The sequence below is a fragment of the Callospermophilus lateralis genome, chromosome 8 (genome assembly GCF_048772815.1).
Source record: "Callospermophilus lateralis isolate mCalLat2 chromosome 8, mCalLat2.hap1, whole genome shotgun sequence".
In the NCBI taxonomy this organism is placed as follows: Eukaryota; Metazoa; Chordata; class Mammalia; order Rodentia; family Sciuridae; genus Callospermophilus; species Callospermophilus lateralis.
Window position 1 is genome coordinate 9,045,385 of NC_135312.1, and position 23,741 is coordinate 9,069,125.

Consider the following 23,741-nt stretch of genomic DNA (forward strand, 5'->3'; position numbering starts at 1 on the left):
TCTCACACCTGTTAACCATTTGTATGTCTCCTTTTGAGAAATGTCCATTCAGATCATTTTTTAATCAACTTATTTGTTTTCTAGCTATTGAGTTGTCTGAGCTTCTTACATGTTTCAAGATAAATTAACTCTTAATCAAATGTACAGTATGCAAATATCTCCTGCCAATCCACAGGCTGTCTTTTCACGGGTGAGTTTTTCCTTTGCTGTGCAGCTTCTTGGTTTGATATGTATTTTTGCTTTTGTGGCAGGTGCTTTTGGGGTCATATCCAAAACAAAACAACAAACAAAAATCACTGCCCAAACAAATGTTAAGAAGCTTTTTTCCTTATGCTTTCTTCTAGCAGTTTTCTGCTCTTAGGTTTAAGTCTTTTATTCATCTTGAGTTTATTTTTGTTATGTGGTATGAGATAAGGGTCTAATTTCATCATTTAGCATATAGATAACCAGCTTCCCCAGCACCATTTATTGAAGAGGCTATCCTTCTCCCATTATGTGTCAAATAAATAAAAGTATAAGTGGGCTGGGGTTGTGGTTCAGTGGTGGAGTGCTCTCTTCGCACATGTGAAGTACTGGGTTCAATCCTTAGCACCACATAAAAATAAATAAAATAAAGGTATTGCATCCATCTACCTAAAAAAAAAAAAATTAGAAAAAAAAATAAGTGAAACAGGAGACACTACAAATGATAAAAATAAATACAAAAAAATCATTAGAAATTATTATGAGCAACTATATGCCAGAAAATGGGATAACCAAGAAGAAATTGGACAAATTTTTATAAATATATAACCCGCCCAGAATGAATCATGAAGAAAATCAAAGCAAATCAGTAATTAAGAATATTGAATTAGTAAGCAAAACTTCAAAACAAAATACCCAGACCTAATGGCCTTACTGGTAAATACTGCCACTGAAGGAACAAATTTGAGTCAATCCTTCTCAGACTCTTCTCTAAGAGAGAATACTTCTAAACTCATCTTCTATGGCCAGTCTCAAAAAAATAAAAAGGGCTGGAGATGTGGCTCAATGATTAGTACCCCAATGTTCAATCCCTAGTACCAAATAAATAAATAAATCATAAGCCACCAGAATGAAATGAAATTTATCCCTGGGACATAAGAATGGTTCAACATCAAAAAAAAATGTGATACACCATATTAATAGAATAAAAGATAAAAATCATAAGATGTTAAACTATCCTTTCATGTTAAAAACTCAACAAACTGGGTATAAAATAAATGTACTTCACCATAATGAAGTTCAAATAAGATAAGACTATGACTAACATTATACTCTATCTTCAAAAGCTGAAGCTTTCCTCCTAAGATCAGAAACAAGGTAAGAATGCCCAGTCTCACCATTTATATTCAATATAGTAAATGTCAGAGCCAGAAGAATTAGGCAAGAAAAAGAAATAAAAGGCATCCACATTGGAAGGGAATAAGTGAAACTGTATTTATAGGTGACAGGATCTCACATCTATAAAACTCTACCAAAAACAAAGATTCTACCAAAAACTGCTATAACCCATACATGAATTCAATAAATTATAAATATACAAAATATACAAAATAAGTAGAACTTCCAAAAACAAACAGCAAACTATTCAAAAAAGAAATCAAGAAAACAATTCTATTTACAATAGCATTAAAAACCAAATTGTTTAGGAATAAATTTAACCAAGGAGACAAAAAAATAGTACTCTGAAAACTTACAAAACACTGAGAAAGAAATAAGGAAAACAGTGTGCAGTGGTATTCACCTATAATTCCAACAACTCAGGAGGCTGAGGCAAGAAGATTGCCAGTTCCAGGCCAGTTTCAGCAACTTAACAAGAATCTGTTTCAAAATTTAAAAAATAAAATTAAAAGGTCTGGGGATGTAGCTCAGTGGTAAAGTGCCCCTGGGTTCAATCCTCAGTACCAAAAAAAAAGAGAAGACACATAAATGAAAAGATATCATGTGTTTTCATGAGTTCATGGATTGGAAGAATACATATTGTTAAATCTATAATCCAAAGTGATTTACAGATTCATTGCAATTCCTATCAAAATTCTATTTTTTTGTAGTTGTAGATGGACAGTATGTCTTTATTTTGCTTATTTTTATGTGGTACTAAGGATCAAACCCAGTGCCTCACACATGCTAGGAAAGCACTTTACCACTGAGCTATAGTCCCAGCCCTCCTATCAAAATTCTAATGAAATTTTTCCCAGATTAGAAAAAAATGATTCAAAGGGTCAAAGTAATCTTAAATAAAAAGAACAAAATATAGTCACCACACTGATTTCAAAACATACTACAAAGCTACAGTAATCAAACATGACACAAATTAAGTATCCCTGACTGAAATGTTTGAGACCAGAAGTATTTCAGATTTCTGATTTTTTTTTATTTATCTGAATAAACATAGTGAAATATCTGGGGGCTATTATAAAAGTCTATACACAAAAATCACTTAGGTTTCATATAGACCTTATAAATATATCCTTAAAGTAACTTTATACAATAGTTTTAATAATTATCTGCATGAAACAAAGTTTCATGGTGTGCAATTTTCCACTTGTGTCATGTGAATGCTCAACAAGTTTCCGATTTTAGAGAATTTGATAAGGGATGTTCAATTTCTACTGGCATAAAAATAAACACACATATCCACAGAACAGAATAAGAGAGCCCAAAAATTAATCTATGCACTTTGGTCAACTGATCTTCAGCAGAATCTGTTAATAGTAAACCCCCTTTTGGGTTGAAAAATCTAGGCTGAGAATTAAGCAAAAGCTAGAAAAAAAGAAGAGTACTATTTTTACTTTCTCATCTCAAGAGATCCTCTTACTGAGACAGAAAACTAATTTTCTAATCATTCATACAACAAATATTTATTGAGCACTTTCTAGTTAGGGACTAGAGCAACAGCAGTGAACAGGATCCATGAAGCCTGAATCACAGAACACCTGCATAATCAGAAAAGTCACTGAAAAGATAATGTCTTCAGAGGCATCTAATGGTTTAAAAAGCAAAAAATAGCTAAGAATTACATAAAACAAGTGAAAAACTACTAGTTTCAGGAGCCATCCGTGGGCTGTGTGTGAACAATGTTGTGCTACATAGTAGCCTAAGAAGGGGATAAGTCTGGCACTGGGAACCTCCCAGGGCACCCCCACAGGGAATGATGGCCTGATGCAGGTGAACTTCCCCCTCAAGTTGTGCCAGAGATCCCACACAGCACCTGAGATGGGTATGACCTGCCAATACGTCAATCAACCTGCTGACTACAAGACCTGAAGTAAGACTCTGCTCTTGAAACCTTATCCCTGTCTTTAATGTCCCTCCTCCACATAAATAAAGCACTCACTGGCTCCATTTTGCTTTTTTCAGTGTGGAAGCTCCTCCCACCCCCACTTTCTAAAAATGTTTTCTGTGTTCTGTTTTTTTTGCAGTTCTGTTTTACTCAGCTTTTATTTTGCAGCCAGCCCATTCCACCTAGGGGAACCCCATTTCCACCGCTTGTGCAGGACGCGGGTGAGAACCTAGGATTCTTTTTCAGTCTCTTTCCATTTTTTCTTCATTATCTCAAAACTTTTATAAAAAATTCAGGAAATGGGAACGTTCCTATAGACTTTTCTACTTTCTCACTTAATCAGAACCAATGTAATAAACTGCAGAATACGGAATGGAGATGACTCATTCAAAACTACATTTACAAATGGAGCAAATTCAAAAACTTATTAAACCCATCAGGTGTTCTTTCTCCCTTCCTCCCTCCCTCCACCTTTTTCTCTCTCATAATTTCCATACACATAAAACAAGCTGTATATCGCCTATCCTTAACAAAACCAAGAGTGTCGTCCCACTGTATTAGACAGGTTTTACATTGCTGTGACCAGAATTATTGACAAGAACAACTTAAAGGAGGAAGAGTTACTTTGGGATCATGATTTTAGAGGTCTCATTCATAGTTGTGATTCTATATTCCATTGCTCTAGACCCAAGATGAGGCAGCACAGAATGGGGGAATGTGCTCAAGGCAAACACACATTCTCAGTGCTCATTACCAGTGATCCACCTCCTCCACCCATAACCCACCTGTCTAGTTACCACCCACTCATTCAAATTAGGATGGACTGATTAGGTCACAGCTGTCACAGTCCAATCACTTTACCTATAAACATCCCCACATTACACAGGAGGTTTTCAGGTGACACCTCACATCCAAACCATGACACAGTCTATAGAGCTGCTACCCCATTTATCAACCTCCTATTACGGCAGCATTATGTATACATGTTGCCTCTATTCACTACCTGCAATCCATTTCTTTCCCTTCACCCTTGACCCTACTCTAACCATCATTCCCCCACCAGCACCATTCAAATGAACCTGCTTGCAAGTTACCTCTACAATGATGAATCTAATAACCATTTTCAGTCCTTATCTGTGGACACTTTCTTCTCCTTAATACACCTTTACATTTGGCTTCCAGAACAGTTCATTCTTATGATTTCCCTTCTATTTCCACCGACCATTGCTAATGTTTCTTTTTTTCCTCAAACTCTAAAACATGGGTATTACCCACTTGCTTAATCTTTGGAAAAGTCATTTGATAAAATTTATCTAGCCTCATGGCCTTAAATGTACCCATGTCACTGAGTACAACTTTTACCTCCAGACCACATGGTGCTTTGAATGCCAGATATCTATATCCAATGTGTCTACTGAACATCTCCACACAGATTCCAAATAAGCATCTCTAACCAAACTTTTGAACCTCACTCAAAATTTAAGCCTCCCACACTTTTTGTCATCTCAGTTAAAACAACTTCAGCATTCCAGATGCTTGCATTGAAAATCCTCGCACTATATTGCCTCTTCTCCCCTTTACTGAACAACCGATCCATGAGAAAATCCATCAGCTGTTACCTTTAAAATATAAACAAAAGCCAGCCACTTCTCCCTACTTCTCTTATGATCACCCTGGCCTATGCCACTATTATTTCTCGCCTAGCTTATGTCAAAAGCCTCCGATCTGATTCTCATGCTTTTACTCCTAAACACTACAGTATATTCTCAAAACAAAAAGTATCTAATCCTTTTCAAATGTGAATCAAATCATTTCACTTTGCTCAAAACCCTCAGTAACTTTCCATCTCAAAGTAAAAGCCAAAGCTCTTAAGCAGCCCACAAAGTCTTTATTGATCCTTCACTCTATATAGCTTAACCTCATTTATGCTACTCCTTTAAGTTCTTATTCCCTATATATAACTACACACAGGCACACAGTTACACACACACACATATATATATGCATACACACACACAAACATGCGTGTATTTCTTTGGAATTCCTGGGAGAAAAAACAACAAAATATTGCACAAAAGTCTTTACAACTATCATTTCCCCTCTTCTTATACAACTCATCTCCCATTTACCTATGTAGCACTCTTCCACTTGTGTGCTCTCTCTCCTTTATACCTTTGCTCAAATGTCACCTTCTCAGGCTTTTCTGACTACCATATTTAATATCTTAATACAAGCTAAGCACAGTGGCACGTGCTTGTAATCCCAGTGACTCAGGAGGCTGAGGCAGGAGGAACACAATCTCGAAGCCAGCCTGGGAAATTTAGTAAGACTGTATCTCAAAATAAAATGAAAAAGAGTGGGGATGTAGTTAAGTGGTTAGATTGACCTTGGGTTCAAACCTAGTATCGCAGAAAAAAAAGTAAATCAATAAAATCTTAATAGCATCCGCCATACTTTCTTTCTTCTCCCTTTCCTGCTTTATCTATCTCTTATCATCAAACCCCTTTTCTTTCTTTCTTTCTTCCATATCTTCATTGGAACATACAGCAAGATGAGGGCAGGAATATTCATCTGTTCACTCCTATAGTGAATACCCAGACTAATATATGCTCAAATATTTATTAAACAAATGAATGGAAAGAAAATAATAAGAAATAAACAAATAACATACCTGCCAATTTGTTTTATTCACACTGCAAAACTAGACAACAACAAGGCTAGGGAGGTAGCTCAATGATACAGTGCATTTCTAGCATGTACAAAGCCCTGGTTCAACCTCCAACACCATTAAAAAAAAAAAAAAAACTTAAGTATTCATTTGAAAATTTAGAAAAGGATGACACATAAAATGGACACTTAAAATTTAAATTATAATTCAAGAACAATTTTAAGTTAAAAAATGCTATTTTTTACTACCTCCAAAAACACCCTAAAGTTGGCCATATTTCTAAGGTATGCCTAGCAAATAGTAAGAATTCAATAACTCTTAGGTAGATTTCTTACTATTATTATTATTAAATGCACTTATCCATGTACATAGAAATTTGAATTTTTAATAATCTAATAATTGAATAATAAAAGAAGCCAAAGAAATCTTCACAAAGACAACAGGTTTAGCCTACATATGAAGTTAAAATAAAACTCTCCTAAAACTGCATAGCAACTATTATGTCCCATTCAGTAATCTTACAACTAAAAGTCTGGGTCATCAAATTTTAGGAGTGAAAATAATTAGGAATATCCAGTACAATTCCCTCATTTTATATATTAGGAAGACCTTAGTGGTTAAGTGAATTGTCCAAGTTCATATAGCTAAATAAAAAGATAATACACCAAGAGAAAAGCTGAATTTTTCTGATACACAGTCTAGTATTCTTTTACATTATATTGTATTTGTTCTAAATTACCAAAAATACAGTTTAAGGAAACTACTAAAGGGACTTAAATTATGTTAAAGAAAATGTCAAACCCCTTTTCACAAGGAAATCTGGTATTGTAACTCTGCTTTTAGTATAACCTTTATATATAATAATTAATTTCTTCTACAATTTAAAATCAGTCAGAGATGAATCATAAAAGAAACAAAGTCAATATGATTCCTTAACATTTAATAGACCCTCTCTATTGTGAAGAAGACAGAATAAATTACATATAGTTATAGGACTCCCCCAAAACCAAAGAAAACAAAAACTGTAATACTTCTTAGGCTAAATAAATTACAGTACTATCAAAATTGCTTGAGGTAAGCTATCCAAAGTAACTGCAAAATAATGAAATAAGATCATTGCAGCTGGGTGCAGTGGCACATGCCTGTAATCACAATGGCTTGGGAGGCTGAGGCAGGAGTATCTCGAGTTCAAAGCCAGCCTCAGCAAAAGCAAAGCACTAAGCAACTCAGTGAACACTGTCTCTAAATAAAATACAAAACAGGGCTGGAGATGTGGCTCAGTGGTCAAGTGTCCCTGAGTCCAATCCCTGATACCAAATAAAAAACAAACAAACAAACTATCAGGTAAACAACTATCAGGTAAAACTATCAGTTTTTGATTAATGTTGTGAACAGCTCTCATTTGACATTTTCTTCCCGAGCAGTTGTCACACTACCAGTATGAAGGCAAGCTTATTCTTACGATTTGGAGGTACTATTCAACCAATAAAACTTAAAATACTATCAAAATGTCATGAAAATAAAATAGGAGTGTGAATAATCCTGTAGGAGAACACCTTTGTGTGAATATTAAAAAACTTTCTCTCTTGGTATGTAGAAATGCTTTCTGTATCTTCCAGTAAGTAAATAACCACAGCTGTTTGAAAAATTTACATGTCAAGAGAAGAAACAGTAAAGAAGCAGCAACAGTAACATTAGTTTCATCTGAAATACACACTTGGGCTGGTTCTTCAGGATAACTACTATCTGAACCAAAAAAGAAGCAAAGGATTAAAAGAAATAGGAGAAGGGGCAAAATGTGTGAATTTCAACCATATAAACAGAATAAATGTTTCAAATCCTCAAAAGAATTGTTTACGCTATATAAATTACAGCTCTCTTAAATTTTAACAACGACTTTTTCACCTTGGTATAATACTGTAGGTGATAAATTTTATAGGAGCTGGTATGATTCCTTCAAGATAAGAATCAAATTAAACATTACCTATTCAAATGTACATTTCTGCTCTCTAGAGGAAATAAGAACTTTTGTAGACTCAAAAGAGTCACAGTATAGGCAAATATTTTTACATAAATTCCAATGAAATTTTCAAATTTGACACTAACCATTTTTTATATTCTTCTATTACTAAGAAAAAAAGGAAGTTTTTAAAAGTCTTGTGTTGATTTTATTAAGAACATCATCAGTAAAATCTTCAACTTAAAATTTACTTGTTTTACTAGATATTCCCACTGAGTCCAGGGAACACAACTTAGAGGGTACATTAAAATGTAACCTTTAAACCTCCCAATGTAAAACATCACTTCCTGGGCAGAGATAGTTCTCCAAGAACAATCAATCACTGTTAAGAAGAATATACATTCCACATTGTTAATTAGTGTTGATGCACTCTTCTCTATGCCCTCATCTGTCAGGAAGATTGTTTAAAAATCTGAGTTATTAGTCTTTATTTGGGAAAGGATCTGGTTAATATCTTTAAGAGTAGAAATCATTCATCCATCCACTCTATACCAGAGCACGATAATTCCTACACCCAATACAAGTTACTGATAACCACCACCCCTTCACTAACTACACAGCTATAAATCAGAAAGAGGGCAGCTCCTATGCAACCCCTGTTAATTCTGTTTACAATCTATCCAACTGAGAATGTTAGCTAGCCCGGGAAGAAACAGGCTGATGGATCAGATAGTAGAAAGGCGTAACAGATTAAAGATAGAAAAATAACAAAATGACAAATTAAAACGCCAAGTGGTTATAAAACATGGACTGAATTTAAAATTAATGTTTGAAAATTAACATTCCTAAATTTTCATTTCATTTTATACCCTTGCCTGAAACACTGGAGAAAAATTTAAACTGTACTTCAGTGCAGATCATGGTTTTCTTTTAATTAAACATAAAATTAAAACTACATAAAGTAAAAATGGTAGAGGTTTCTATTATGTAAGTCACAAGTTAGGAAAAAGAAGCAAATTTCCTAATTCTTTGTATTTATTTAACCTAAAATCAGAATGTAAAATTTCTGACATTTTATTTCAAACACTAGCCAACATAATACAACTAGGATGTATTTCCTAAGAAATCCCACTGACATTATTCATCAGGGTGGAATTCAGTGGAACAGTTAGGTCTGAAGGCCATCTAATAGATTCCCTATATCTAAATATGTATTTTCCTCATTAGGAAAACATTTTCTCCGAATAACACACCCTGGGCCATAAACACTTCTAATTTCAACAGAGTCTTCATGAAAAAGGCTTTTATCCATTCATTCGGTATTCACTCATTCAGGCACTGTTCTCAGTGATGAAGTCCTTAGCTTTTATAAAGCTTAAATCTGTTAGTGGAGAAAGGCAGACAAGAAATAATGACAGATGGCAATGAGACTACATGGACAACTGAAACATAATGACCTGAAATAAAGGATTATGTGGAGCTCCTGTACTGAATGGTCAAAGAAGGCAACTTTAAAAAGATGACATTTAAAATGAGATGAAATGACCTATGGAGCTAGCGAAAATCAAGGGAAAAGCATTTCAAGCAGAAGAAATTCTAGTACAGATTAACTTGGAATGTTTTAGAAATAGAAAAAAAAATAGAATAATGAGTCTTCAGCATACAGTGGGCAAGAAAACATGTAGAAATGAGGTCTGAGAGACAGGGAAGGACCAGATCATGTATACCCAGCAAAACTGGATAAAGAATCTGGATTTGGGGCTGGGGATGTGGCTCAAGTGGTAGCGCGCTTGCCTGGCATGCGTGCGGCCCGGGTTCAATCCTCAGCACCACATACAAACAAAGATGTTGTGTCCGCCGAAAACTAAAAAATAAATATTAAAATTCTCTCTCTCTTTCTCTCTCTCTCTAAAAAAAGAATCTGGATTTCACTGGAAGTATGATAAAAAAATACTAAGGGTTTTGAGCAAAAGAATCATATAATTTGATTTGTCACTTGACAACTGAGTCACAGAAGAACAAAGTTAGGAGCAGGAAGACCAGTTAGGGGGATACTGTAATAGTTTACATGAGCAGTGACAGTGGTATGTTAAGCCATGGCCAAGTTCATCCATGAAGAGCCCTTAAGGGGACATAAATTAAATACCTGGAGGCTCTGCAGTTGAAGTGAGAGTGAGCCAAAACTGGAATACCATGACTTTCACAGCCAGGAAATTAGATAGATTCTGCTCCCTGCCTTGTGCCTCCTTGCCCAAGTTGGTTTATATGGTAATATAATGGTTTACAGGTGCTTATGCAACTGAAGTTGTGGCCTTTCAGACATCTCACTCTACATGGAGTGGCCAAGATCACTAAATGTCAACTGAATTTCTGTGACAGGCACAGAATAAAGCAGATGAGCTACATTCTTTCTTGTTTTGAAATTTACCTACCAGGAATTTCTTTTTTAACTCATTATAAGTAAAAGTATGAGCTTCCATAAAAATTTGAACATGAATGTATTTATTAATCTTGATAATTAGAGCAAAAGAAAGACAGTCACCTTTTAAGAAAACTTGATGATGACAGAGAAAAAGAATAAAAGTAATACCTAGGATGGCAGACTCTAATCATTCCTTAAAAACTCTCTCTGGCTCAATCTTTGGGCAAATTAACAATAGCTAGCTTAATACACATGGGCAGCACTCAAAAATGTTTGTTGAGTGATTGGACCTACTCAGCTCAAATATGTTAACTATCAACCTCAGGATGGGGACGGGGACAAGGAATAAGATAACAAGGAAATTCTCTATGAACCATTTCTTCCCAGCCAGTTTTTTAAAACATCTATTTTATTTTATTGACCACAAAAATGTTTATCTTAATTGAGCAAAAGTAGGGTGTCCTTGCCCCCCAAAAAAAAACATTTAAAGAAAAAAAGAAAAGTATTGGAAGGCATGATGATGATGGTATTACAGCATTGTGATTAAAATGGACTAATAATAGTGCCTCCTCATAGGATGGTTGTGAGATTAAAATACTATGCATGGGTCCTGGTATACAGTAAGAGGTTAATAACTAGCAGCTGTTGTTTTTGTTAACATCATAACTGTTACACAGTACCTGAAGAGTTGGGTTTTTCCCCTTTGTTTGCCATGCAGGGGATCAAACCCAGGGTCTTATAAAATTTTTTTTTAATTTTAAAACATCTATGTTAGCTCTACTAATTTATAACTTGTGATCATTCAATTGAAGCTGAGTGTACTCAGCATTTTTAAAAGCTATCCTAATAGCCTTTAAATAATAACTAATACTTATTAGGCATTTATTATGCATAAGACCACAAGATTGGTGCTTTTCATATATACCTCGTTTAATCTTTAAACCAATTTTATCAAACAGAAACTATTACTCTCATTTTAAGATGAGGGAAATTAAGGCACAGAAATGTAAAGCAACTTCTCTGATGTCATACTTCTGTTAAGTAAACAAGTTGTATTTGTAAATAAAATATATGTCCAAACCCTGTGATCTTAACCACTACTTAACCACTACTAAGGCATGCCATTAACTAATATCTGACAGATTTTCAGAATATAGACTAAAATAAACTAACTTGTTTTTATCATTACATACTTTTCATTGTTATACATTGAAATAATGCACTAATTGCCAATCATTCTGTCCATTTTTCTTTTCAAATTAAATAAAAATTTTTATTCATTATGCTGCTGAAAACACTCCACTTCATATTTATTATCAAAAACTCAATAATCTTTTCTTTATGGGATCTGGGTCAACACTGAAGTACATCATACACAAAAAAGTTTGTTCATTTCTTACAAACAAATCCCTTCCTCTAGTGCCTACATCATTAACTTATTCTAGTTAATCCATTTTTAAATAAAAAAAAAACTTAAATGTTCCAAATTTTTACCACACATATCAGATAGTGCACTAATCTCTAAGATTTATGAAGCACTAAAAAATCTTAACACCAAAAAAACAAATAACCCAATCAATAAATGGGCCAAGGAACTGAACAGACACTTCTTAGCAGATGATATACAATAATCAACAAATACATGAAAAAAAATGTTCAACATCTCTAGCAATTAGAGAAATGCAAGTCAAAACTATACTAAGATTTCACCTCACTCCAGTCAGAATGGCAGCTACTAAGAACACAAACAATAATAAGTGTTGGTGAGAATGTCGGGGAAAAGGCACACTCATACATTCATTGCTGGTGAGACTGCAAAATGGTGCAGCCAATATGAAAAGCAGTATGCAGAATCCTTGGAAAACTGGGATGGAACCACCATTTGACCCAGCTATCTCGCTCCTCAGTTTATACCCCAAAGACCTAAAAACAGCATACTACAGGGACGCAGCCACATCAATGTTTACAGCAGAGCAATTCACAATAGGTAAACTGTGGAACCAACCTAGATGTCCTTCAATAGACAAATGGATAAAGGAACTGTGGTATATATACACAATGGAATATTACTCAGCATTAAAAAAGAATAAAATCATGGCGTTTGCAGGTAAATGAATGGAACTGGAGAATATAATGCTAAGTGAAATTAGCCAATCCCAAAATACCAAATACAGAATGTTTTCTCTGATTTAAGGATGCTGATTCATAATGTAGTTGGTGGGGTGCGGGGAGGATTAGATGAACTCTAGATAGGGTAAAGGGGAGGGAAGAAAAGGGAGGGGCATGGGGGCGGGAAAGATGGTGAAATGAGATAGATATCAAAGTACATGTATGAAGACATGAATGGTGTGACTCTACTTTGTGTACAACCAAAGATATGAAAAATTGTGCTCTATATGTATAATATGAACTATAATGCATTCTGCTGTCATATATAATAAATTAAAATTTAAAAATAAGAAAACTTAAATGTTTCATTTTTTAAAAAATCATCTTTATATCAGACTACCCTCTATCCTCAATTCAAGTTTAGTATTTGATATAAAAAGCAAATAATCTTATAACTTACTAAATATAAGCTCATTGCATGGAAAAAGTTCTCTCTCTCACACACACACATACACAAACACACACTCCTTCTATTAACTTTGGCTAAAAGCTGTCTACTGCTGTTAATATTTTAACAGACTATATATATATATATCTTTTCAATATTTTTTTTCTATTTAAGTTGCAAAAAACAGGACACAACAGTTAAAAAACACATTTAAGCAGATGACTATGTTTCAATGTTGAGAATAATCTAGTTTTAAATGTCTATCATATTTCTCTTGCTTTTCCTTTAGTTAATGTGTGAAGTCTTTGTGAATTTTACTGCTTTTTGGTTTTTTTTAAATATATTTTTAGTTGTAGAAGACACAATACCTTTATTTTATTTTATGCAGTGCTAAGGATTGAACCAGGCCACACGTGCCCAGCAAGTGCTCTACCAGTAAGCCCAGCACTAGACCCAATTTACTGCTTTTTAATGTAATTATATTCCCAAAAAGAAAATGAATACATACTACTATATCATACTAATGTAACATCAATTTGAAAACAGAAATCATAAAATATTGAGGAAGCTCAGAGTTAAAGCCCTAATATTCTTAACTGCAGAAAGATCTTTCATTACATGATCACATGAAATTGAGCTAGTGACAGATTATACAGTAAACAATATCCTGGAAAATATTCATCTAGAATCTCTTCATTTTACATGTATAACAGTCTATGTGACTGCATACTCTATGATCTCATTCTGAAAGAGAATATTATAAAAACATGTAAGAAAGTCCTTACAGCGAAGCCAAAAGGGGGGAAAAACCTGACTTTTATACTATTAAATCTCAAGTAAAATACTGTATTAATTTTCTGTAAAAAATCCAAATAACATATAAATGTTTATTCTTAAAACCTGGGCATGGCAACACCAGCCCAGTTCATAGCTCATTTAGTCTGATTTCCTGTCTTTAACAGGGATCAGTGGTGGATGCCTCACAAATAGCATAAACATGTAACAATGTACATAATTATGCCCCACTATACCATTATCTCAGATGGTGGTTATATTATATTCTGAAAGAAACAAAAATGAATCCCCTCTTCTCTTTATAATTTCCCATAAATGATGGGAAACCCCCAATAAAGCATAACTTTCACCATAGTATAAGCCAATGTGTTGGTAACATGACAAACAATTAAGAAATTATCTCCTAAAATGAAAAGCTGAACCCAGAAACAGAACCTAAGATCATCAAAACTGAAGATTTGTAAAGGAAGATTTCAATGAACTGAAAAGCAACTGATTCATTTAAAAATAATTATTTATAAAACAGATGAGGAAATTTGACATACTTTTTAAATATCTTTTAGTTGTTGATGGATTTTTATTTTATTTTCTTATTTATATGTGGTGCTAGGAATCAAACCCAGTGCCTCACATGGATGAGGCAAGCACTCTACGGCTGAGCTACAATTCCAGCCCCATTGACATAACCTTTAAAAACTCAAAAAGTACAATTTCTATCCAGATCATGCCATTTTGTGATATGTAATACTGTTTTCTAGTGAATACTATATATTTTTAACTCTTGAGAGAAATGGCATCCAAGCCTGTTTTGCAATGGTTTTAAATTAAGACTTAGATTTATTAAATGCTCATCTCAGTATGCACAATCAGCAATGTATAAATCTTGATCTGGCTATTCAAGAAACACTATTTTCTAAACAATTACAGAGAAAAAAATTACTATATTTTCAAGACCTTTGGAGAAGGTAATTCTCTGGGCAGTATATATGGGTATTGAGTTAACAATCCTTGTAGTTAGGAAACAGTTCCTGACTTACATCCTCTACTGTACAATTTGAAATTTTTCCTCTCTTGCTGATTTCAAGTAAGTTGAAGAATATCAGGTCATATCTAATATTTCATATCTGAAAGCCTTTAACAATGATTCATTTCCTATGAACCAAATAGCAGTTCTACACTAATTTTTAAAATTTTATATGATATATCTCATAGCCTGAGAAACAGATATCAAAAAATGGCTATCCATAATTTTTACCAAGGACTGCTCCTCTCCTAATATAAAGCACTCTTTCTCAAAAAGAAAAACTACAAAACAAAAACCACTGAACAAACCACAAAAATTCTGAAAAGGAAGTTCATAAGTGATTGGAGCAAGAAACAATGCATATAAAATTCTATGCAGACACTGCTTCCTTCTCCAGAACAGAAGATTATTTAACGAAATGTATCTCAAAACCTCAGGGACAGAGCCGAAGCTGCAATGCAATATCATAAACTCTACAGCTGTGTTGCTGTTCTTAATAGTCCATGCTGCTTCCTAGACCACAGGAAGCCAAAACACACAGAGTCAGGACTGAACTTACCTTCACAGGAATTGGCCAAAACCAGCAGAGCAGTTATGAGAGAGCAAGGATCAAAATAGTTATTGAACAGTACATATTCATTACCACACTGTAATGCCTAAATGGGGGATTAATACGCATTTAAAAGATGTATACTACAATATGATGTACACTATATGGTATACTGTGAATTTCAAAGAACAGATACCATTTATGAAAATAAAGTTATTGAAAAGACTGAACACACTCTTAAGAATTTTCTACTCTCTTTCCAGTTTGGAAACAGCTTCCAAAAAAGTCAAATGTCTTTGTAAGTTCTCAGTTCAGGTGGCTACAACAAAATACCACAGACTGATGGCCTAAACAACCAACATTATTTCTCACAGTTTCAGAGACCCAGAAATCTAAGACCATGGTGCAGTTGACTCAGGGTCTGGTGAAGGCCCTCTTCCTAGTTTACAGACGGCCACCTTCCTGCAATAATCCCACATGGCAGAAAAAGATCACCTCTCTCCTCTCTGTTCCTATAAAGGTATTGATTTCATCTAAGAGGGCTCCATTCTCTTTATTAACAACCACCCAAGAGCCCCACCTCCAATTTCCATTATGTTAGGGATTTGAGTTTCAAGATATGAATTAGGAGGGGGACACAAAATATTCAGTTCACAGCAGCAAACAAACTTTACTATAAATAAGTAGTAAGAACTTACTTTTATTGCCCACCAAAGCAACCAGCGGCTGAGTTTCCGATTCTTCACTCACTTTCTTCACCACAGTATACCAATCTTCTAAATTCTCAAAGCTTTGATAATTTGTAATATCATATACTAAGAGGATTCCCTGTCACAAAAGAGGTACAGAATATTTGTAATGTACTACTTAAAAAATATTAATTATGAATATTCTTCAATTATGCTTCAGATATATCAAGTAGAATATAAGAGATAAAAATGTAGAGTTTTTATATATAAGCTGACTTTATTATAAATCCTAGCACATAAATAATACTAAATGTTCTTTCAATATAAATCCAGTAATTAAAATATAATGCAACTCAGGGTATAATTTTATCAAAAGTGATTTTCCTGTAAGATATGCTTGGCAAATTATAGTAAATAAAATCAGGGCTGGGATTGTGGCTCAGCAGTGGAGTGCTTGCCTCGCACATGCAGGACCCTGGGTTCGATCCTCAGCACCACATAAAAAAATAAATAAGTGAAATAAAGATAATGTGTCCAACTACAACTAAAAAGTAAATATTTTAAAAAATAAAATAAAATCATATCACACAAAAAGGAAAGGCTGCAGGTCTACAGTCCTGTCTCTCACGTTCATGAGGTCAAACATTTAAGCTTTTTAATGAATAACCATCTGTTGCTATTTTTTTAAAGTATTTTTTTAAATGGAGATTCCATGACATCCCTTGATAGTCCATTTCAGTGTTTAACACAATTTTCTTTAAATGAAAAGTCGATTTCCTCTTTTGGTCCTCTGTGCATTTGGAGAACAACTTGAGAGTATCTTCCTTATAATAACCCTTCATATACTTGAAGATAGTTAAGTAACTCCTTTACCGTCTGCTTTCCAGAGTAAATAAACTGAGTTCCTTAAACTTGCCTCAAAGGGCCTATTTTCTGTCCCTTTAATCATAGTTGTTGATTCTTCCCAGGACACACTACATATAGTTTTTTGACATCCTCTTTAAAATGAGCAATGTAAAACTGGACATGATACTGTAATAAGAGTCTGAGTAAAGCCAAATATAACAGAGAGATTGCTTCCTGCCTCTTATATATCATATTTCTCTTAATTTATCCCATTATTTTGCAGGGGAAGAATGAAAAGTATATACATACATAAAAATAACTTCCACATTCTTGATTCTCATCCAGTTTGTGGTCAAACACTTAATACAAAGTTCTGCATAAGTCTGGACTCTAATGGCATCTATGTCTACTTCTTAGAGTGAAGTACTTTTTGCATCTACTATGCATCAGATATATGTCTTTCATTAATTCTCACAATAATCACGTGAGGCTGGCATTATCATTCCCATTTTACTGATAAACAAAGGTTACACACCAATGTCATAAAGATAGGTAAGTGGGTCAAGCCAGAATTTGAGTCAAGGACTAAATGACTAAAACCATTTCTCTGACAACTATACACCATGCATTGTGCTCGGTGCTAGGGTTATAAAACTCTAAGGACCCCATAGTTTTGTAGGAAAATCAGACACATAAGTAGACAAGGATATACAGTAGTCATGGCCAGTAATATGCTGGTAAATATCGAGCAACTGGCTTAGGCTCAGTGAGGTTGGGAGTGGGAGTACTATTGTACTATTTGCCAAGATTTAGGCAGAGATTGGTAAAATAGAGCCTGTGGGTTGAGTCCGGCACAGAGCCTATATGTGTAGATAAACTTTTATTAAAACATCATCATACTCATTTGTTTAAGCATTACTAATGGCTGCTTTTGTGGACAACTGCAGAGTTGATTCGTTGCAACAGAGATAGTACAGCCTACAAAAAGGCCTAAAATATTCCCTACCTAGTTTTTTACAGGAAAAGTCTGCAAATTCCTAGTCCAGATCAATGTGTCCAAAATTTTCCATTCAGTGATCCTTATAAATTTTTCAGGACTCATAAAAAGACAGAAGGATAAACTTATTAACTGATCTAGCCATCTAAACAACCCTAATGCTTCTCTGATCATTCTCAATACAATTTAAGGTAAAAATATTATATTGTTTTTGATATTATCATCATAATTAGTACCAGTTTTGATCTTCACCATTTTTGTGAAAATCAGAGACGATTAAGAAAAGCAAAAATATTAAAATACAAAAGGAATTCTAGGACTTTCAGTTTCAGCTCCAACATATAAAAAATTTGTAAGTGATCACACCTGTCCTTAAACAAGGAAAAGTCTGGACACAATGAAAATCAGTGGCTTTATTCTTAGACTCATCAGAGAACTGAGATTACAAGGCAAATCACCATTCTGAAATATACAGAGACAGGAGAATTCAGATAGTTATTGTCAAGATCAGGTTACCTGGAGTAGAAGCTACAAGAGGCAGTAAATGGTAATATCTAGATGTTAACTTTGTTAGCAGTTTTAACAAATTGCTAGGAATAGTGGTCAAGCTTCAGTGGAATATACTAGGGGCACATAGTCTTAGGGTTACCCCCACACCTCCATGCGTCTTACCTCCAGAAACTTGGGGAAGAGCCAAGAAAAATTCCCTCATGGCTCTGAACAGGGAGAGAGAGAAAGTAACCATTGTGAGATATTTCCAGAGTCTTATGTTCCCTAGGAGAAGGAAAGTTTCCAACTCCAGTCTCCTCTGGCCATTGTGTTTCACTAAGTGGGAGAAGCTCAAATACAGTTGTAAAGAGAAAAGCTCCATGACACAGGCCACTAAAAACTGAGAATGCAGAATTCTTTCCCTTCTCCATAATTAGCCACATTACTGACAGTGTTCCAGTGTAATAGCAGTCAACGACAGCTCAAGAGCTACAAGATAGACTTCAACTAAGGAGTTCACTAAGATATCAAAAAAGGATAGGGAGAGGAAAAGAAAAACAAGAATACTAGAATTTCATGCCTTTAGCACCTACAGCTACAACACATATTCAATATGGCACAACCCAGGCCAAAACAACATAAAACCTCACACTAAAGATCTGTTTATCTAAATTTTTATCACTCAGTTCATCCTATCCAGCTTTCAGTAGGAAATTATACAGCATTCTAAAAGGCATTTTCAAGAGAAAAAGCAAGCTTCAAAACTAGAGTCTGATATGACACAGATTTTGCAATTACTAGATTTAAAATAACAATGATTACAATAAAATGCTAAGAGTTTTAATGGGAAAGACAGACAACATGCAAGAACAGGTGGATAATGTAAACAGAAAAACTGAAACTCTTAAGGAAATACTAGATAGCTAAACTACTATAACAGAAATAAAGAATGCCACTGTTGAACATATTAGTAGATAGCCTGGGACATCAGTGAACTTACAAAATTAGGTTAATAGAAACTTCCAAATCCAAAAAGAAGATGAATAAAACAGAGCAAAAACCTCAAAGAACAGTGGGACAATTCCAAGTCGTGCATCATATCCCTAACTGGAATAACAGAAGAGACACTAGAGCTTATGAAATATTTGAAGTAATAGCCAAGAAATGACCCTAATTCCACATATCAAACCTCAGAGAATACAAGTAGGAAAAATACCAACCAACAACTTTAAAAGGAGGCATACCACATGCATAAAAGACAAAAAAAAAAAAAAAAAAAAAAACCTTGAATGAAGCCAGAGAAGAAGGGGAAAATGCCTTCTTAAAAACAAGGATAAGAATTTCAGAGAATTTCTCATAAGAAACTTTGCAAATAAGAAGAGAGTAAAGTGATGATAGAAACAAAACAACCACCAGTCTAGAATTCTATATCCAGCAAATTATTGTTCAGAAGTTAATAAGAAATAAAAACTTCTCAGAAAAGCAAAACCAAGGAATTCATTGCCTGCTGACCTGCTCAGAAGAAATGTTTTAAAAATAGGTCTTAATTAAGGGGATTGAGAGGAAGAAAAGAGGGGAGAACATGGGGAAGCACTGGGGAATGAAATCTATTAAATTATGCTATGTCCAAACATGAATATATCACAATGAACTCTGCTTTTATACCATTATAATGCACTAATAAATATAATTTAAATTATAATAGTAACAATAATAGAAGATTGGTAGAGTAAGCAGATCAGAGAGAGGGAGAAGGAAAGGAAACGCGGAGGTATTTGGGAATGAGACTGATCAAATTATGCTATGTGCATGTATGAATACAGCATAATGAATCCCACTAATATATATGATTATGTTATAAAAATAAAAAATATTTTAATGCTCTTCAGGGAGAAGGAAAATGATCTAAGAAATTTGAGTTCTACATAACAAAGAATGACTGCCACAAAATACCTCAAATAACACAGCAAAATGAGCAAAAACAACAAAGCTGGAGGCACCACACTATCTGATTTCAAGTTCTATTGCAGTTATAGTAAAACAGCATGGTATTACCAAACCCCCACCAAAAAAAAAAACCTGACACAATGATAAATGGGACAAAATAGCCCAGAAATGAACCACACATGTACAATTAGGTTTTGTTTTGTTTTTTTTTTTTACAAAAGTGCCAAGAATACACAATGTTGGAAAAGGACAGTTTCTTCAATAAAAGGTGTTGAGAAAATTGGATATATATGCAGAAAAATAAAACTAATCCTTTATCTCACACTACATACAAAAATCAGCTTGAAATGAGTTAAAAACATAAGCATAAAAACAGAAACTGTAAAAACCACTGGCAGAAAACAAAGGGGAAAAAAGCTTCTTGATATTTACCTGGGCAGTATTTTGGATTTGACCCCAAAAGTACAGGCACCAAAAGCAAAAACTGTCAAAAGGAATTACATTAAACTAAAAAGCTTCTGCACAGCAAAGAAAACAACAGTGTGAAGAGAACTCATACAAATCAATAATAAATTTTTTTAAATGGGCAAAGGACCTGAAGAGATATTTCTCAAAGACAGACATGCAAAAAGTCAAAAGATACAAGAAAAATGTTTAACATTAATTATCATAAAAATGTAGATTAAAACCACAAGGATGTATCATCTCAAATCTGTCTGAACCACTATTATCAAAAAGGTGAGACTACAAATGTTGATGAGTATGTGGGCTACAGAGAAAACTTTTACACTGTTGGTGGTAATGTAAATTAGTAGAGTCATTACAAAAAACTGCATCAAGTTTTCACAAAACACTAAAAAACAGAATTCCCGTTTGATTCATCAATCTCACTTCTGGGTATTTATCATCCAAAAGACCTGAAATTAAGTTTATCAAAGAAATGCCTATACTACCATGTTCATGTCAGCCTTATTCACAATAGATAAGTTATGAAGTCAAACTAAGTGTCCAAAAACAAATGAATAGGAAAAAAAAAATATGGTATATTCATACAATGGAATACTGCTCTGCCTTTAAAAAGAAGAAAATGGAGTAATTTATGATAACATGGATTGTACTGAAGAACATAATTCTAAGTAAAATAAACCAGACATAAAAAGACAAATATCACATGTTCTCACTTAATATTTGAAATCTAAAACAACCAAACTCATAGATTAGAAGCAGAGAGTAAAATGATAATTACAGAGGCCTGGGGATGTGAGGTAAATGGGGAGATGATGGCCAAAGGGAATAAAATCTCCCAGTTAGAAAGGAGACATACTTTTTGTGTGAGATCTCAGCACAGCCTGTTGAGTATAGTTAATAATAACAATAGTGTATTGACAAATGTTAATTAGCTTGAATTGGTCTCCACTATATCTATAAATCACAATAGCACTTTATATACCATAAACATATAAAATAATCAATTGTTGATTTATAAAAAAATAAATTTTAAAAATAGATTCATACAGAATGAGGAAAGAAGAAAGGAAGGGAAGAAAAGAGAGAAAAAAGAAGCAATAAATGAAGGCAAAATAAAATATTTTTTTCTTATTGTTAACTGATCTAAATATAATTAAAGTAATTATAGCAACAATGTATTGAATGACTACAACATATAGCATATGGATAAGTCAGATGAATAACAATGCTATCATGAGAGACAGGGACGATGCATTGAAAATATTCTCTTTTGAAGCATCCTTACCTCACGTGAAGCAATAGAGTGTTATTCAAGGTGGACTTATATTAGTAAAAAAATAAAATATATATACTGAAAACTCTAGGGAAATCACCAAAGAAAAAAATTAAAGAAGAATGTTGATAACGACTCAAATAAAATCAAAAAAGGCAAAAAAGAGTGTGGAAAGAAACAAAAATGCAAAGAGTAGAAAACAAACATGATAAATATTAATCCAACTAAATCAATCATTGCTTTAAATGTAAATGGTCAAAAAAATACCAGTTAAAAGACATTGTCAGAGTAAATTTAAAAAACAAGACTTAACTATATATTTGCCTATAAGAAACTCATTTAAATTTTTTTAAAAAGGTTGTCTATAAAGCAATAGTGTATATGCAATCTAACAACAGGGCATCAAAATATATGAGGGTAAAACTGATAGAACTGCAAGGAATTCCAAATCCATGGATTCATTATTATAGCTGGGGACTCCTAAACCCTTTTCTCATTAATTGACACATCAAGTAAACGGATTATCAATAAGGATATAGTTGACTTGAAGATCACAAATAATCAACTTCATCTAATTTACATTATAGAATACTCCACCATGAGAATATACTCTCTTCTCATATTCTCTTGGAACATTCACAAAGACAGACTATATTTTGGGCCTTAAAACATACCTTAACAAATTTATAACAGTAGAAATAATACAAAGCATATTCTGAAACTACAAAGAAATTAACCAGAAATCAATTTTTCAAAGACAGCTTATGAAACTCAAAATATTTACAGATTAAAATATATATATATATATATATATATATATTTATATATAAAACAGCAGAATGCATTACAATTATTATTACATATATAGAGCACAATTTTTCATAAGAGATTAAACAATATATTTCTAAGTAATGTATGCATCAAGGAAATCTTAAGAGAATTTTTTTGAGTTTTTGAACTTAAGAAGTACAACTTATCAAAACTTATGAGATGCGCCTAAAGCAGTGCTTAGAGGAAAGTGTTCATTGAATGCATATGTTAGAAAAGAAGAAAGATCAACAATCTAATCTTCCACTGTAGGAAATCAGAAGAGCAGTATTTAAAGCAAAATAATAATAATAAAAAATTATAACAGACACCAATGAAAAGAGAAGAACAGTAGAAAAAAATCAGTAAAACCACAAGCTGGTTCTTCATAAAGATCAATTTTTTTAAAAAAAGAGAAAAGACACAAATTACTACTTTCAGAAATGGATGAAAGATCACTATTAATTATCACCAATATTAAAAGGATAATAAAATGAACAATTTTATGACCACAAACTTAATGATATAGATGAAATGGACCAACTGTCTGAAAGACACTTAATATCAAACTGGTAACCCCCAAGACCTCTAACCCACCAAGCTCAGCACACACACACAAAAGCTAGACCTCTAAGAACTCACCTCTTCAGGAGCCCATCAAAACATACAAGCATGTTTAAATATGAGTTTCTCACCACATCAATCAATCCAGAATTCTTCTGATTTCTTACAGAAACTATTAGAATCCACCCAATCACAAAAAAGTACAAGTCCCTCGAACATATCTTAACATCAACTGAAGTCTGAGGACAACCTATTTGGGGCTGCTGGATCTAATCTTCCTGGCATGCTTGTATCATCTAAACCCATCGCCATGTCTCCTGCCCCATAGACCTCTTGTTTCATTTATTCTTTCTTCTGTATTCATCCCCATAATGCCCTGTG

At 33.7% G+C, this 23,741-nt stretch overlaps 1 protein-coding gene across 2 annotated transcripts in view; it reads right to left on the reverse strand.

The window, feature by feature from the left end:
• Rab28 (RAB28, member RAS oncogene family) overlaps window positions 1-23,741 on the reverse strand; it is a 91,790-nt gene that overhangs the window by 54,699 nt on the left and 13,350 nt on the right. For both annotated transcript variants that reach the window (XM_076864781.1, XM_076864782.1), the window contains exon 4: window positions 15,979-16,108. In XM_076864781.1, coding sequence (XP_076720896.1) covers window positions 15,979-16,108 — 130 coding nt within the window. The remainder of the gene's footprint in view (window positions 1-15,978; window positions 16,109-23,741) is intronic.